The sequence below is a fragment of the Amblyraja radiata genome, chromosome 2 (genome assembly GCF_010909765.2).
Source record: "Amblyraja radiata isolate CabotCenter1 chromosome 2, sAmbRad1.1.pri, whole genome shotgun sequence".
Lineage (NCBI taxonomy): Eukaryota > Metazoa > Chordata > Chondrichthyes > Rajiformes > Rajidae > Amblyraja > Amblyraja radiata.
This window is the reverse complement of record NC_045957.1, coordinates 31729600-31746265: the sequence shown is the minus strand read 5'-3', so window position 1 is coordinate 31746265 and position 16666 is coordinate 31729600. Positions and strand designations below refer to the sequence as shown.

Genomic DNA, 16666 nt, shown 5'->3' with positions numbered 1-16666 from the left:
GGACTAAAGAAGTTCCTCCTCATCCTCTTTCTAAAGGTGCGTCCTTCTATTCTGAGGCTATGACCTCTGGTTCTAGACTCTCCACGAGTGGAAACATCCTCTGCACATCCACTCGATCCAGGCCTTTCACTATTCGGTATACCTCACACTTCCAAGAAACTATATTGAGCAAGCAGAATCATTTTGTATGAAGCCTTCTTCAGACATTAGTTGAATTGGCCTGGATAACTATGGCTACCAGATGTGGATGTAATCTGAATCAGTAATGAAAATTAAGATACAATGCTGCACTGGGCAACAGCACTATAGCAAACACAGAGGAGGACCAATCCTGTTTAAATTATCCAGCAACTAGGCCTCTCGAGCAAACAATTCAAAGAATTGTACAAACTTCATGAATCGATCATTTTCTCAAAAGCCAAGCATTAATACTACAAAATTAAAAGTGCTGTAATACGCAATGACACATTGAATTATTTACATACAAGATAAACGAGATGAAAGAAGCAGACTATTTTAAAATAAACTTACATGGTTAAGCACTTATGGAATTAAACATTATTTGTACTAAAATGCATTTGCAAGAAGTTACCTTTGAAATACCATTGCTATTTCTTCTGGTTCAGTATCCATTAATAGTTTATGGAGAACTTGTCTCAGGAACTTGACTTTCGGTTTATCCAGTTCACTGAACTCAATTACCTGCAACATCCAAACATGGGTAATTGATATATGGATATATATATATATAGAAGGCTGTGGCGGTCCCTTGACCTTGACCAGGCCACTACAAGGCAGTTATTAAGCCGATCAATTTAATCGTCATTTAATTTGATCAAGGTTGATTTGTATTACTATTTCCCACAATAATCAACCACAATGTAAAGATGAGGACTTTGAACATATCTATAATCACATTTGACTCCAAGCATTCCATATTTACAATATTTATCTTCCAGTCCTGCTTCTGATATTCAGTTAACCAGTTCAGCTTTAATTTTAAAGTTACTCTGCTAGAACAATCCCTAAAATATTGTTTTAAAGATGGCGAGATCAAATGAAATAGATCGATGACTGCTCTGTGATGGAAGAAAGTGTGGTCTAGGGTGCAGATAACTGGCAATCTTAGAGCTGTGGTAAGTATGCTCTAAAGATGGAGACAGAAAGCTGGAGTAACTCAACGGGTCAGGCAGCATCTCTGGAGAAAGGGATTAGGTGACGTTTTAGGTCTGAAGAAGGGTTTTGACCCAAAACGTCAGCTATTCCTTTTCTCCAGAAATACTCCCTGACGTGTTGAGTGACTCCAGCATGTTATGTCTATCTGCGATGTAAAACCAGATCTACAGTTCCTTCTGACACAGGTATGCTCTAATGAGTGATTATTCTTAGCTCCAGTTTCAATGAAATCTTAAACAGCATAAATAATTTATTTATCTTTTTTTTTAGCATACTTCTTGGTTAATACATACTCCATTTGAAACTATATCCAGAAGTGTGTTCTGATAAGAACTGTGCATTAAAAAAAATTTGTGGGATATAACTGTTATTTTAAAGTTTATTTGTAATTTGTCAACTTCCTTCGATGTTCAAACAGCTGCAAAGTAATTATTTAATCAATCTACTTCTAATCATAGTCATCAGTGTTTAATGGAACATTGTCATATAGCAAGGAAGTAGACTTTGTCCCAACTTGTACGCTGATCAAGATGCCCCACCTAAACTTATTCCATTTGGCCGCATTTGGCCCATATCCCTCTAAATCTTTCCTATCAATGTGCCTGTTCAAGTGCGTTTTAAATGTTGTTATAGCATCTGTATCAACTACCTTCTCTGGCAGGGTGATCCATATACCCATAACCTTCTGTGTGGAAAAAGTTGAATCTCAGGTTAGTATTAAATCTTTCCCCTTTAATATTAAACCCATGTCCTCTGGTTCTCGATTCCCCCTACTCTGGTTAAAAGACTCTGTGCATTCACCCTATCTACCCCCATCATGATTTTATATGCCTCAACGAGATTACTCTTCGGCCTCCTCTGCTCTAAGGAATAAAGTCCTAGCCAACCCAATCTTTCCCTATAGCTCAGGCCCTCGATGCCTGGCAACATCCTTGTAAAATTTTTTTGCACACTTTCCAGCTCAATTACATCTTTCGTACATTGACAAAAATTGAACATTATACTCCGGTTCTGGTTTCGTCCCACACTCTAAAGATGTACAGATTTGTAGGCTTATTGGCTTGGGTAAATTTGTAAATTGTCCCCAAAGTGGAGGATAGTGGTAGTGTGCGGGGATCGCTGGTCGCCATGGGCTAGGTGGGCCAAAGGGCCTGTTTCCACGCTGTATCTCTAAACTAAACTACTCCAAATGTGTACTGTGGCTCACCAACAAAGTGTTACTGGACACAAAGAAAAGACCTTGGCTCTTCCAGTTCACCAGCGTATGCTTGACAAAAAGAAAATAGTTATTGCTCGCAAAGCCAGCAGGTCTACTTGTGCTTGAGAAGGTGCCAGTGAATCACCTTTATGGAATACAGGGTGATGAATAGCCCATTTATGAGCTGTATCTCTAAAGTCTAAATATAAGTTTGTCTTGGTTTTGGATGAGATATTTTTCTCAGTTGGTCAAAGGCCGCACTGCTATATCAAAGGCAACAATTTTCCAATGTTCTATAGACTCAGGATCAGTTCCTGTGGAATGGAGGGTAGCTAATGTTATCCCACTTTTTAAGGAAGGCAGGAGAGAGAAAACGGGGAATTATAGACCTGTAAGCCTGACATTGGTGGTGGGGAAGATGCTGGAGTCAATTATAAAAGATGAGATAGCCGCACATTTGGATAGCAGTAACAGGATCGGTCCGAGTCAGCATGGATTTACGAAGGGGAAATCATGCTTGACTAATCTTCTGGAATTTTTTGAAGATGTAACTAGGAAAATGGACAAGGGAGAGCCAGTGGATGTCGTGTACCTGGACTTTCAGAAAGCATTTGATAAGGTCCCACATAGGAGATTAGTGGGCAAAATTAGGGCACATGGTATTGGGGGTAGAGACATGGATGACATGGATAGAGAAGTGGTTGGCAGACAGGAAGCAAAGAGTAGGGATTAATGGGTCCCATTCAGAATGGCAGGCAGTGACTAGTGGGGTACTGCAAAGGCTCGGTGCTGGGACCGCAGCTATTTACAATATACATCAATGATTTGGTTGAAGGGGTTCAAAGTAACAATAGCAAATTTAGTAGATGACACAAAGCTGGATGGCAGTGTGAACTGTGAGGAGGATTCTATGAGAATGCAGGGTGACTTAGACAGGTTGGGGAGTGGGCAGATGCATGGCAGATGAAGTTTAATGCGGATAAATGTGAGGTTATCCACTTTGGTAGCAAAAATAGGAAGGCAGATTACTATCTAAATGGCGTCAAGTTGGGAAAAGGAGAAGTACAACGGGATTCGGGGGGCCTTCTACATCATTCTATGAAAGTAAGCATGCAGGTACAGCGGTCAGTGAAGAAATGGCATGTTGGCCTTTATAACAAGAGGAATCGAATATAGGAGCAAAGAGGTCATTCTGCAGTTGTACAGAGCCCTAGTGGGACCACACCTGGAGTATTGTGTGCAGTTTTGGTCCCCTAATTTGAGGAAGGGTATACTTGCTATTGAGGGAATGCAGCGTAGGTTTACAAGGTTAATTCCCGGGATGGCGGGACTGTCATATGCTGAGAGAATGGAGCAGCTGGGCTTGTATACCCTGGAGTTTAGAAGGATGAGAGGGTATCTCATTGAAACATATAAGATTGTTAAGGGGTTGGACACGCTAGAGGCAGGAAACATGTTCCTGATGTTGGGGGAGTCCAGAATCAGGGGCCACAGTCTAAGAATAAGGAGTAAGCCATTTAGAACGGAGACGAGGAAACACTTTTTCTCACAGAGAGTGGTGAGTGTGGAATTATCTGCCTCAGAGGGAGGTGGAGGCAAGGTCTCTGGATGCTTTCACGAGAGAGCTAGATAGGGCTCTTAAAATTAGCGGAGTCAGGGGATATGGGGAGAAGGCAGGAACGGGGTACTGATTGGGGATGATCAGCCATGATCACATTGAATGGCGGTGCTGGCTCGAAGGGTCAAATGGCCTACTCCTGCACCTATTGTCTAGTGTCTAATGATATTAGTGATGTCTGAACTTTGTTAAGTGGGTATTAAATATATTTGGGACTACTGCCCCATTATCACTCAAGTTGAATTCAAAGTAAGTTTACAGGGTTTCTTGCTTGGATGCATTATGAGGTGGACCTCACTGAAACATACAGACTCGTGAAAGGCTTGGATAAAGTTGATGTGGAGAGGATGTTTCCACTAGCAGGAACTTACAAGAAACTTACAAAATTCTTAAGGGGTTGGACAGGCTAGATGCAGGAAGATTGTTCCCGATGTTGGGGAAGTCCAGAACAAGGGGTCACGGTTTACGGATAAGGAGGAAGTCTTTTAGGACCGAGATGAGAAAAACATTTTTCACAGAGAGTGTTGAATCTGTGGAATTCTCTGCCACAGAAGGTAGTTCTTAGGTTCTTGGTTTCTTGGTCCTCCAAAATATTCCAAATGGAATTTAAACTGGAGGTGGTGAAGGGAGGGCTTAAGCCAGAAAGGGTTATTGGGAAGAAAGAGCTACTTTAAATTTAGTTGCATCTGGTTGGGTAACTATAGTAGGGTGGAGATTATTCCATGCTTTAATTGTGCGGGGGAAGAACGAATTGCTGTACACATCTGTCTTTGTAGCTGGGATCACAAATTGCATCTAATGCCCTTGTCTGCTCCTAATTGGTTTGGGTTTGGTGTAGGTCTTGTAATCTATGTCGAGCTGACCATTTAACATTTTGTAAAAACAGGTCAAACGGTGAGCTTCACGTCTGTCTTGGAGAGGGTTCCACCCCAGACAATTCAGAAGTTTGGTGACACTCGCTTCTCTCTCATAAGTGTTAGTAACAAATCGATGAGTCTGACCATTCCAACGCAGATCATTCTGCAATTTGATGCCAAGATACTTGGTTTGTTTGGATTCTTCAAGGGTGGCACCAAGTATATTGTAAGATGTTTCGCCTGGATTCCTCTTTCTGGTGACACGCATGGTTTCACATTTGGAAAGGTTGAACTGCATGCCCCATTGTTGTGACCACTCAACCATAGTATCGAGATCCTTTTGGAGAGCATCTTCATCATCAGCTCACTTAATTGGAGAGTACAGCAAACAATCATCAGCGAATAGTCTGGTCGTACTTGTGACTTTTTCATGGATGTCATTTATGTAAAGCAAAAATAGGTGTGGGCCAAGTACTGCGCCCTGAGGTGTACCACTCAACACTGGATGCCAATTGGAGCTCTTTCCGTTCACACACACACGCTGAAGACGTTTTGTCAGGAAACTGGAAATCCATCGTTTCGTGTTGGAACGAATACCATAGAAGTCAAGCTTCTGAAGCAGTCTCTGGTGTGGGATGACATCAAATGCTTTAGAAAAGTCCAGCACAACTAAATCCGTGATGATGTTACTATCAAGGTGCTTGGCCAGGTCATTTGTCGTCAGGATAAGCTGAGACTCGCATGATCTATGCCTCCTAAATGCATGTTGGTTGTCAGCAAGAATGTTATGTTTGCTCACGTGTCGCATCAGATTACTATCAATTAAATGCTCCAGCAATTTGCAGCAAGTACTTGTTAATGAAACAGGACGATAATTTGTTGGGTTGGTGGTTGAACCATTCTTAAAGAGAGGAGTGATGTTAGCCTTCCTCCAATCCAGCGGAACATCACCCGAGTCAAGCGATGGTTGGAAAATGAACTGCAAAACTGGAGCCAGTTCTTCGGCTGCGATCTTGAGGGCTTGATTCTGTATCTGGTCTGGTCCAATTGGTTTTGTGGTATTGATGTTGAGCAATAACTTCTTGACACCTTCAACCTCAATTTTAATAGCAGGTATATCAGCATACGGGCTGGGCTGTAGGACTGGAAATGATGAAGGCTCCACATCTTCCCGGGTGAAAACGTGTTGAAATTGGTTTGCAAGAGCTTCTGCTTTCACCTGGTCCTCAGTGATCAGACAGTTGTTCACTTTAAGCATCTGGACACCAGTGTTGTCTGTCCGTCTGGATTTCACATATCTCCAAAAAGCCTTGGGTTGCTCTCCCCCAAGAATAGAAGAAACATGTTATCTATGAGCACTCCTAATTGCACGATTGACTTGCTTTCGCACTCTAGTAAAATTGTCCCAGTCCAGTTACTGGATTGTAGAGTTACAGAATTACAGAGTTACTGGATTGTAATTAAAGGTCTCCCCCAATGTAATCAAAACAAGACATGGATCAAATTTAGAAAAAGCTGCATCATGCAAGGCTCAATAACTATCTTGCTAGAAAAACGAATACATGGTAGCAACCTTATGATTGTGATATTCGTGGCTTGTATTGAAAGGTGGTGGTTTTCGAGTTTACTTTTATTCCCTACCACAATCATATTTATTTTCTTAATTTCCCATAGTGCTATAAAGTACCCATGTTTTTTTGGTGTAAACAAGTAATTGGTCAGATTTGCACCTCATTCAATCTGGTATTCTGTTACAGTTCTAATGATATTGTTATATTTACTTTTGAATTAAATACTTTTGAATTACTCGCACCAAATCTAAGTTAGTCCCGTTTGCCTGTATTTGCCCTGTCAATATTATATAACTAAGTCTCATCTTGTATGTATGTATGTATGTATGCTCCCAAAATGCAGCCAAAACGGTACGTGATAGCGCACCAATTTTAGGGGCGCCTTACTCACCATTCACCTGCGGTGTGCAATATCAAGCTACGTTCGATTTTACAAAATTCCCTTTATTAATGTTAATTTACTTTCTACAGTGAACGGCAGTGCGTTCCCACTTGCCGCGCCCGTCAGCCGCGCCTGCACAGTTGTGGAGGGTTTCCGGGCCCGGTATCCGCGCGTGTGTAGTTGGGGGAGGGTTGCCGGGTCCAGTATCTGCACGGGTGCAGCTGACGGAATTTGATATAACTGAATAAAGGTTGTACTTGACTGGCATCACAACGGGGATCTCTAGCGTCACAACGGGGACCCAACGGATCGTCTAGTAACCCTCTAAACCGTTTCTACCTGTGTACCGATTCAAGTATCTTCTAAAAGCCGTTATAGTGCCTGCCTCAACTACCTTCTCTGCCACCACCTTCATGTTCTCCCACTCCCCGAGTGAAAAGGGTGCCTATTAAATCTTTCCCCTCTCACCCCTCAGGGCAGCACAGTGGCACAGCGGACGAGTTGCTGCCATACAGCGCTTGCAGTGCCGGAGACACAGGTTCAACCCCGACTACGGGTGCTGTCCGTATGGAGTTTGTACGTTCTCCCCATGACCGTGTGGGTTTTCTCCGAGATCTTCCGTTTACTCCCTCACTCCAAAGACGCACAGGTTAATTGGTTCGGTATATGGGTAAATTCTCCTTGGTGTGTATTTAGGATAGTGTTAGTGTTCGGGGATTGTTGGTCGGTGCTGACTCGGTGGGCCGAAGGGCCCGTTTCCGCGTTGTATCTCTAAACTAAACTAAAACCCACGTCCGGTGGTTCTTGATGTCCCTATTCTGGTTAAAAGTATTAACTTTGTCTATTTCTGTGCAAACTTAGTTCATATCTTTCCACGAAGAAAAATGAGCAAGATTTGCATTGGACTTTAATTTTCGAGAATGCTAGGTTAGCAAGCTGAGATAAGCTATTTATATTAAGAACTCTCCAACACTCCAAGAGGTATGTTGTTTATATCTTGCACCAAATGTTCAACATAGCAGGCAGAATTGTACCACAAGAGCTCACAGAGAAACACAAAAATAAGGTTCTTGGTTCTTGGTTCTCCAAAATATTCCAAATGGAATTTAAACTGGAGGTGGTGAAGGGAGGGCTTAAGCCAGAAAGGGTTATTGGGAAGAAAGAGCTACTTTAAATTTAGTTGCATCTGGTTGAGTAACTATAGTAGGGTGGAGATTATTCCATGCTTTAATTGTGCGGGGGAAGAACGAATTGCTGTACACATCTGTCTTTGTAGCTGGGATCACAAATTGCATCGAATGCCCTCGTCTGCTCCTAATTGGTTTGGGTTTGGTGTAGGTCTTGTAATCTATGTCGAGCTGACCATTTAACATTTTGTAAAAACTGGTCAAACGGGGAGCTTCACGTCTGTCTTGGAGAGGGTTTCACCCCAGAGAATTCAGAAGTTTGGTGACACTCGCTTCTCACTCATAGGTGTTAGTAACAAATCGAGCTGCCGGTCTTTGGACACGTTCGATGGAAGAAATGTTTTTATTTGTGTATGGGTCCCATGCTGCAACTGCGTAGTCCAAATGAGGTCTAACGAGGGTGAAATATAGCTTCTCCTTGACAGAAGTTGGACAATGATGAAAGTTGCGCCTCAGAAAGTTTAGGTATCTCGCATAATAAACAATTATACTTGGACGGTAACAAATTCATATTTATCATGCATTCACCTTAAAGATGGATAGAGACAGCACCTTCCTACCGAGAAGGTGAACAAGAAGATGAACCAAGTTTGCGATTGCCACATTAGACAAGTTCGTCAATTCTCGGAAGCGATCCCACAGGCTGAACTGGCATGTCATCTGTTTAGGGTCAAGGATTGAAAAGAAAATTATTAAAAATATCCACATATAGGTAATAAACCTAAACAATATTATTCAACAAGAGTGAGAGCACAGGTCTCCAGATGAGAGGTTTTAGGTTTTTAATGCAGTTGTCGCCACACGCTCTCATTCTCAAATGAGCTGGTTAGAGCATTTTAAATTTGTAACCATACATTTTTATTCCAGCATGCGTTTCAGAGCATAGGAGGTGAATTATCACCATCCAGGCTTTTACATTGTTTATCACATTCATCCTTACTCCTGTTTTAGAAACTGCATTGTAAATATCCGATCCTATCAAAACAGTAATTTAGAGTTCGCAACAGGTTATTCTGAAAACATCACCCAAATGGATAGGATGAAACATTTGATTCCATTGCAATACATTTAAATTTTTTTTTATAATGGCAGCAAATTTGAATCCACGACGAGCTAAAATGAAGACACAAGTGACGGTAGAAAGTCGAGACCCTGCATTAGGACTGAGAATGTAAAGGTGAAATGGCCAGTATAAAGTGAGGCAGGGGCTGGCAAGCCACAAGTGGATCGTGGTGAGGAGGGGTTGATGGGCAGATGGAGCCAGGAGAGGGAAGGAAGGATGGAGGATAGTGATAGATGGGAGGTGATTAGTGGAGGTAAGATGAATATAATAGATCAGGCCGAGTCAATTGATATTTTTAAGGCAGAAATTGATAATTTCTTGATTAGTTACAGGTGCCAGAGATTATGGGGTGAAGGCAGGAGAATGGGGGTGGAAGGGAAAGATAGATCCACCATGATTGAATGGCAGTGTAGACTTGATGGGCCAAATGGCCTAATTCGCTCCCATAAGATATGAACCTGAGGTAACAAAGTCTGCAGATTATAGAATCTGATAAGAAAGGAAGATGATGAATGTAACAAGATAAAGGAGGGATGCTGGGTAGATGGGTATAGTGGGATAGGGGCTGGGGGTGGGTAGATAGGAAACATAGAAAATAGGTGCAGGAGTAGGCCATTCGGCCCTTCGAGCCTGCACCGTCATTCAATATGGTCATGGCTGATCATTCAACTCAGTATCCAGTACCTGCCTTCTCTCCATACCCCCTCATCCCTTTCGCCACAAGGGCCACATCTAACTCCCTCTTAAATATAGCCAATGAACTGGCCTCAACTACCCTCTGTGGCAGAGAATTCCAGAGATTCACCACTCTCTGTGTGAAAAATATTTTCCTCATATCGGTCCTAAAGGAATTCCCCCTTATCCTTAAACTGTGACCCCTTGTTCTGGACCTTCCCAACATCAGGAACAATCTTCGGGAACATTGGGAAGATGGAACCAGTGGGGACGGCGAAATAAACTGGTTGAAAGAGGAACGGGTGTAGTTTGGAAAGAAGGGGCAGGAAGTTGCAAGAGGACCTGGGTGGATCAGAAAGAAAGAAAAAGGAACAAAGGGAGTGTGGGTTTACCTAATTGGAGGATTTAATGTTAATGTTGTTGGTATGCAGACTACCCAGGTGTTGTCCCTGCAGCTTGTGTTTGGCCTCACTCTGCTAGTGGAGTTCGCAGAGGACAGATAAGTTTGGGTGGAAAAGGGTAGGAAAGATTACTTGCATCTTGGACCTCAAGATGGTCATTGTGGACAAAGTGTCCCAGACGAGCCCATAGCCACTTGCCTGGGCTCGAGCTTATATGTGTGGACAATTTTGCTAATTAGTATTATCCCCAGCAGAGATTGATGTAGACACAAGAAACAACAAAAAATATTATCAAAACAAAGAACTGCAGATGTTGATTTAAATAAAGATACAAAGTGCCGGACCCACTCAGTGGGCCAGGCAGCATCTCTAGAGAACATGAAGAGATGACATTTCGGATCAGGACAGCCTGAAGATGGGTCCCGACCTGAAACGTTACCTTTTCACGTTCTTCAGAGATGCTGCTGGACCGACTGAGTAACTCCAGCATTTTGTCTGTTTTTAAAAACAAAGTAATTTCTCACTCAGAATGAGCTATATATTTATCATACACATATATGGAACAAAATGTAAAGCTATTTATTGTTGTTCACTGATATTGATACAATCACATATACATTATATTGTTAGACAATTCATTTTGAAGTCAACATCACAATGTGAAAATCCATCAGCTGACGTTATTGGAGGAAATATTGAATGACATTTTTTACAACACTACAAAGTATCATTATGTTGATATGCTAAATGGAGGTAAAATGTAATCTAACTGGTGGTGCATAATATAACCAGCTTATAATGGAAGAATATTTTTGCTAACACCTTTCAAACTGTTGATCTGTGAGCATTTGTTTCTCAAGGCCAGCTTTAAGCACAGAGATTAATGCTCACAGAAACAAAACAAATATTGTGTTTATCCTCAACGGAAGAATCTTGTCAGGTAAGTGCATTCTAATTCACTTGTAAACTTGTACAGCTGAATGAACAGATGCAATCCTCTAATATATATACAAAGAAACATCAATTGGCATCTAGGGATTACCTGGCCACATTATCAAGATGAACAAAGAACCTTTAAAACTTCCAATATTTGTACAGATATCTATAATGATTTATTTGTTCTTAAATAATTTTTGAAATAATTCCAGCCCATTTCTGAAGTGGTTCCCTATTTATTCCTCTGAGAAATCAGTTTCATACTAGTACAAAACCGCAAGGTGAAACAAACACTATTGCACTTGCTCAGTAATTTTCAAATAGCACATTCCAAATCCAGGTTCTCAGAAAAATATTCAGTGTGTGTGTGTGGCAAAGCTACTGTGAAGGGGATGTAAGAAGGCTACGAAGGGATACAGATGGTTAAGTTAATGGCAAACCAATCAATTTCCCATCTTTGGGATGTGGGAAGAATCAAGAGCACCCAGAGGTAACCTATGTTGTTGCAGGAGGAATTTGCAAACTTCACAGTCAACATTGGGAGTCAGGATTGAGCTAGTGCCCCCCAGGTATTAGAAAAATCAAATCTCGAGTACTGTCTCCCTTTATATATCCTGTATCTGTACACTGTGGACAGCTTAATTGTAATCATGTGTAGTCTTTCGTTGGCTAGATAGCACGCAACAAAAAGCTTTTCATTGTACCTTGGTATACGTGACAATAATAAACTAAACACATTATTGCCAAGCCAAGGAGGTTCCCAGTCCTTGTTTAATATTTGTGTGTGTAAATTACTTGATTGTCAGAAACATAAGCCTTCGAATGCTTTACATAGATTCCAAAATTTTAAATATTGGCAAACACTATTGGCAAAAAGTATTAATTAAAAATAATTAAAATCCATAAGATTTTGAAAAGTCAGAACATTGTAAACCCAGTATTACCTGAAATCTTCTCTCATATTCACAGAATTTTTCCACTAAAAATGCATAAAAAGGATTAAAAGTCTTTTCTTGCAGGCAACAGTGAACAAGGACATGAATAATCTCCCTTTCCTGCTGGTCTTTCAGCCCAAGCCTGTAAGAATAATGGTTAAACGTAAAGTTTGAAAAATGTTGAAGACATTAAGAATTTTAAATATATTTTAGAGTGGTATTCAAGCATGTAATGGCTATGCTGAATAATATAAACTTAATCATATATAAAGTACATTGTTAACAATTTAGTGACATCAGATGACCAGAAAAATGATTACAATTAACCAATGAATAATATTTAGATTCTAATATATCCTTACACTCCAATGTTCAGAAATGGTGATGCATCAAAAAATAATTGATTTTGGAAATTCGGAGTAATCTTTGTTTGAAGAAATTCTCCAAAGGCTGATTAAAAAATGCTTTGAAGTGAATTCATTCTTGTGCTTGTTCAAGGAAAGGCAGGTTAATGCTGAAGAATATCAATTTTCTAATGCTCAATGTTAATAAACGAGTTCATGTTGAGAAACGGAATGAAGCTGATGCAGTGAGATATGTCCCATGGATTATATAACATTTCAATTAAAAATAACCCCTGCTACATCAGTGGGCTGTTATTATTTAATATTCAATGACTACACAAGCTGAATAAGGTGTACACATTTTAAAGAAAATATGGGGGGAAATAACTTGATTGCCAATTGAAAGACTGGGTACCAGGCTGAGCTAAATTTGAATGTAGGGTTGAACAGTGAAAATAAGACCTGGAACCAAAGTTATGACGTATTCTCTGAAAAATCCAACACTGGAGAAGTGAGCAACACACATGGGGAGGTAGATGCGAACTTTAACTGATTTTTTGCTAATTTCAGGGAAATTGTCAGAACAGGGAAAAATAAAAGAACAAGTATTTACATTCCTCAGCAACTTTGAATGTTTTTGAATCACCTTCTGCTCAACTTACCCACACCGACCAATATGCTCCATCTATACTAATGTCACCATATCCCTCTGAACCTACTCTATCCATGTACCTGTCCAAATGTCACTTAAATGTTATGATAGTACCTGCCTCAACTATCTTCCCCGACAGTTCGTTCCATATACCCACCAGACCATGTGTAAAAAAATGTTACCCCTCAGGTTCCTATTAAATCTTTCCCCCCCACTCACCTTAAACGTATGTCCTCTGGTTCTTGATTCCCCTACTCCGGGCAAAAGACTATGTATTTACCTGATCTATTCCTCTTGATCTTGTACACCTCTATAAGATCGTCCCTCATCCTCCTGCCTCCAAGGAATAGTCGTAGCCTGCTCAACCTCTCCCTATAGCTCACGCCCTCGAGTCCTGGCAAAATCCTCGTAAATCTTCTCTGCACCCTTTCCAGCTTGACAACATCTTTCCTACAAAATGGTGACCAAATCTGACCACTTTCCTCTAAATGCAGCCTCACCAATGTCTTATCCAAATGTAACATGACCTCCCAAAATCTATACTAAATACTCTGAGCAGGGACCTCAACAATAAATTATCAGTTAAATCTGCTTTGGCTTGGTTACCCAGATATCTCCTATACAGGTCCTGGATTAAGGCAATGTGATCTGAATGTACAAGCAATTGATTTGAAGATTAATCTGAAAATTGACAGCTGTATCAATGAGACACATCTTATTATTAATACATTGAAGTGCCAGCCTATATATGCATTCCAGTCCTGTGTAGTGCCTTCAACTTTATGAATTGAAGTAATTTGTGTTTACCTCATTCACTGTTGCACAAATGAATTAATGGAGCAAATTATCTGTCACCATTCCACGGTGCTATGCTGCTTGTTAACTAACCCCCACTTACTTTCTCTGGACATGGAAGATTTTTGAACTGACTAGTTATACTCTAATGGCATTAGGCAAAGTGGAATGGGCTCAAAGCTGTATATTTGCTGCTGTCAAAGGTTATTCTTTTGAGACCGATAGCACAAATTGGCTCAACATCTATTGTCAACTGCGTCAAGTTATTTGGTCCTCAGGAATGGAACTAGTGGGTGCTGATCTTAAGCCAAAAGCAACAAACTGCTGGAGGAACTCAGTGGGTTAGGCATCAGATGTTGAGGGAAATGGATTGACGATATTTCAGGTGATGACCCTTCAGATTGATAAGAGTAGAAGGTGGATAGATGGAAGAAAGAAGTGAGGAGAAGGGGCGGGGCAAGAGCTGGCAAGTAGCAGGTGGATCCAGTCATGGAGTTGAACACTGACCTCAGGAGATTTTCAAAGGCGTCCAAGTAATCCTCACTGGTCATCATGACACAGAAGATTTTTTTCCGAATATCTGTATTCATCCTCTGTTTGCGTGCCAGCTCCATAAGTTTTCCACTTAGCTAAAACATAACAAATATGGAGAAATATTGATTGCATTTGAAGGGTACATTGTGGGGTTTATTTTCTTGGTTGGAAAGTACATTTAAAACCAGAAATGTTTCAAACAAGCTGGAATAATATATGATGTTAATTCATAATTAATATTACAGTTGTGGTGGAGCAGGCTAATGTTTGTCCATTGATAAATTATTGGCAATGGGGCAGTTTGCAGATATCATAGATTCATTTGAGAAAAGCAACATTCAAATAAACTCTGATTTCCCAAGTTTGATGCAGCACAGTGGCACAGCCAGACTCACGACCGTAGAGACCCGGGTTCAAGCTTGAACTCGAGTGCTGACTGTGTGGAGTTCGCACCTTCCCCCTGTGATAATGCGTGTTTCGTCTGGCTACATTGATTTCTGCCCACATCCCACAGACATGTGGGTTGGGTGCATAAATGGTCATTTAAAATTGCCCGTGGAATCTAGATGAATGGTAGAATCTTTGTGGGGTAGATTAAAATGCGTGGTGAATTTAAAAAAAAAAGTATTATTGTATGATTGGCAGTGTGCGGACTTGGTGGGCCAAAAGACCTGTTCCAATGCTATCTACAGTTTCTCTCTTTACTTCAGTGTTATTTTCACCATGATGTTATTCATTCTGTCAATTATTATGCATGCAGTTATTTATTTTTTTATTGAACATCTGAATATTTTTTGATCAAATCATAAAGTGCTCTTGGGGCTTAGCTGGTCAGGCAGCATCAGCGGAGGGAAACAACAGATTGACATTGCGGGACAGGACCCTACTTCATACTGATAGGAGTAAGGGGGAGAAAGCTAGAAAATGAGGGGTGTGGGCAGGACAAAGCCTGGCAAGTGATTGATGGACACAGGTGAGGGAGAGATGATCTGCAAATGGGCGAATGTAAGTGACAAAGGTTAGAAGTGAAAATGGTGTCAGAAAAGGAGTGAAATGAGAGGAGATATGGGTGAAAAGGGACGGGATGGGGTGAAAAGGGACGGGGTGGGGCAAAAAGGGGAATGGGGGACTCAGGGATGGGTGTACCACTTTGATTCTGAGCTGTGTTAAACTGGAAAACCGTAAACTGAAGAAAATGAAGAAATTACAATACATGAACATTTATAAGCTGTACTCCAATGGAAATATTCAACAGATCGGGCAGCATCATAAGGAGTTTTTTAATTTATTTTCAAGCGAAGTCAGTCGATGGTGGGTTGATGATGTCGTACCCCAGCAATTCCTGTTCCTATTTCAGATTTCCATCATTTTTTTGTTATTATTTTGATACCTGGTCATGAGTTGTAATAACATTGATGCAACATCAGAGTTGGTTGAAAAGGACATTTGATCCAGCTACCACCCATATTAACATTAATCCCAAGCCGTTAATCCCAAGCCCCCCCCCCCCCCGGGCATATCTCATCTATACACCATACATTTTTAGTGGACAATTCATTTAACAAGTGGCACATTCTGTGGAGTGGGAGAGGTGAACAGAGCACCCAGAGGAAGCTCAAGCAGTTACTGAGAGAATATGCACTGGAGGTCAGGACTGAATCCGTGTCACTGGAGCTGTGAGAAAGCAGCTTCACTAACTGCTGCCACTGTACCTGTTCTTGATTCACCTTTGCTTTCACTATATTGGGATGGTGGATCGATTTAGCATATTTTTGTCCATGTGCCAGTGGAAATTTTGAAACGATTGATTGAAAACAATAATGCAAAGTTATATCTGAATAATACATAACATTTTGGGCAAAAGTGGAAGAGAACCAGCAACTACATCCTTCTCATGGGTAAGCTCACCTTTCACTTTGAATGCGATGGTGCATCAAATTCTCTTCCACTGAACCCAGTATTAAACTGGAAATGTTCTGAGCGGTAGAGCTGGATGTATTCGATATTTGGCTCCTCAACGTTATGTCAGGGATAACTGCCAGAGGCAGTGTGACCCCATTGACAGAGACATCAACCTTCAAAACTAAAGTGGCTTGGTTTATTTTTGAGAATTAATTTCTAATATTTTAAGCTGTGAGAAATGTTTGAAAGGCCACCAGAATGACCCAAGAGTGGGGGTTCAAAATATACCATCTGAGACCCTTTTGCTTTGACGAGAACATGGCTGTTTTGTGAGGCAACTCTGGGAGCCATGCTTCTAGCTTGTTAGTCCTACAGAGCCTGAAGAACTAAGCGAGGGTTCAGGAAAAGTGCAAATGCAGACCAAAAACTGTACACAATCC

The 16666-nt window shown here is 40.9% G+C and overlaps 1 protein-coding gene across 1 annotated transcript in view; it reads right to left on the bottom strand.

Moving 5' to 3' along the window:
• nom1 (nucleolar protein with MIF4G domain 1) overlaps nucleotides 1-16666 on the bottom strand; it is a 47593-nt gene that overhangs the window by 2317 nt on the left and 28610 nt on the right. Inside the window, exons 7-10 of the mRNA XM_033044408.1 lie at nucleotides 14298-14419; nucleotides 12009-12141; nucleotides 8518-8649; nucleotides 593-702 (exon numbers count right to left, since the gene is read on the bottom strand). Coding sequence (XP_032900299.1) covers nucleotides 593-702; nucleotides 8518-8649; nucleotides 12009-12141; nucleotides 14298-14419 — 497 coding nt within the window. The remainder of the gene's footprint in view (nucleotides 1-592; nucleotides 703-8517; nucleotides 8650-12008; nucleotides 12142-14297; nucleotides 14420-16666) is intronic.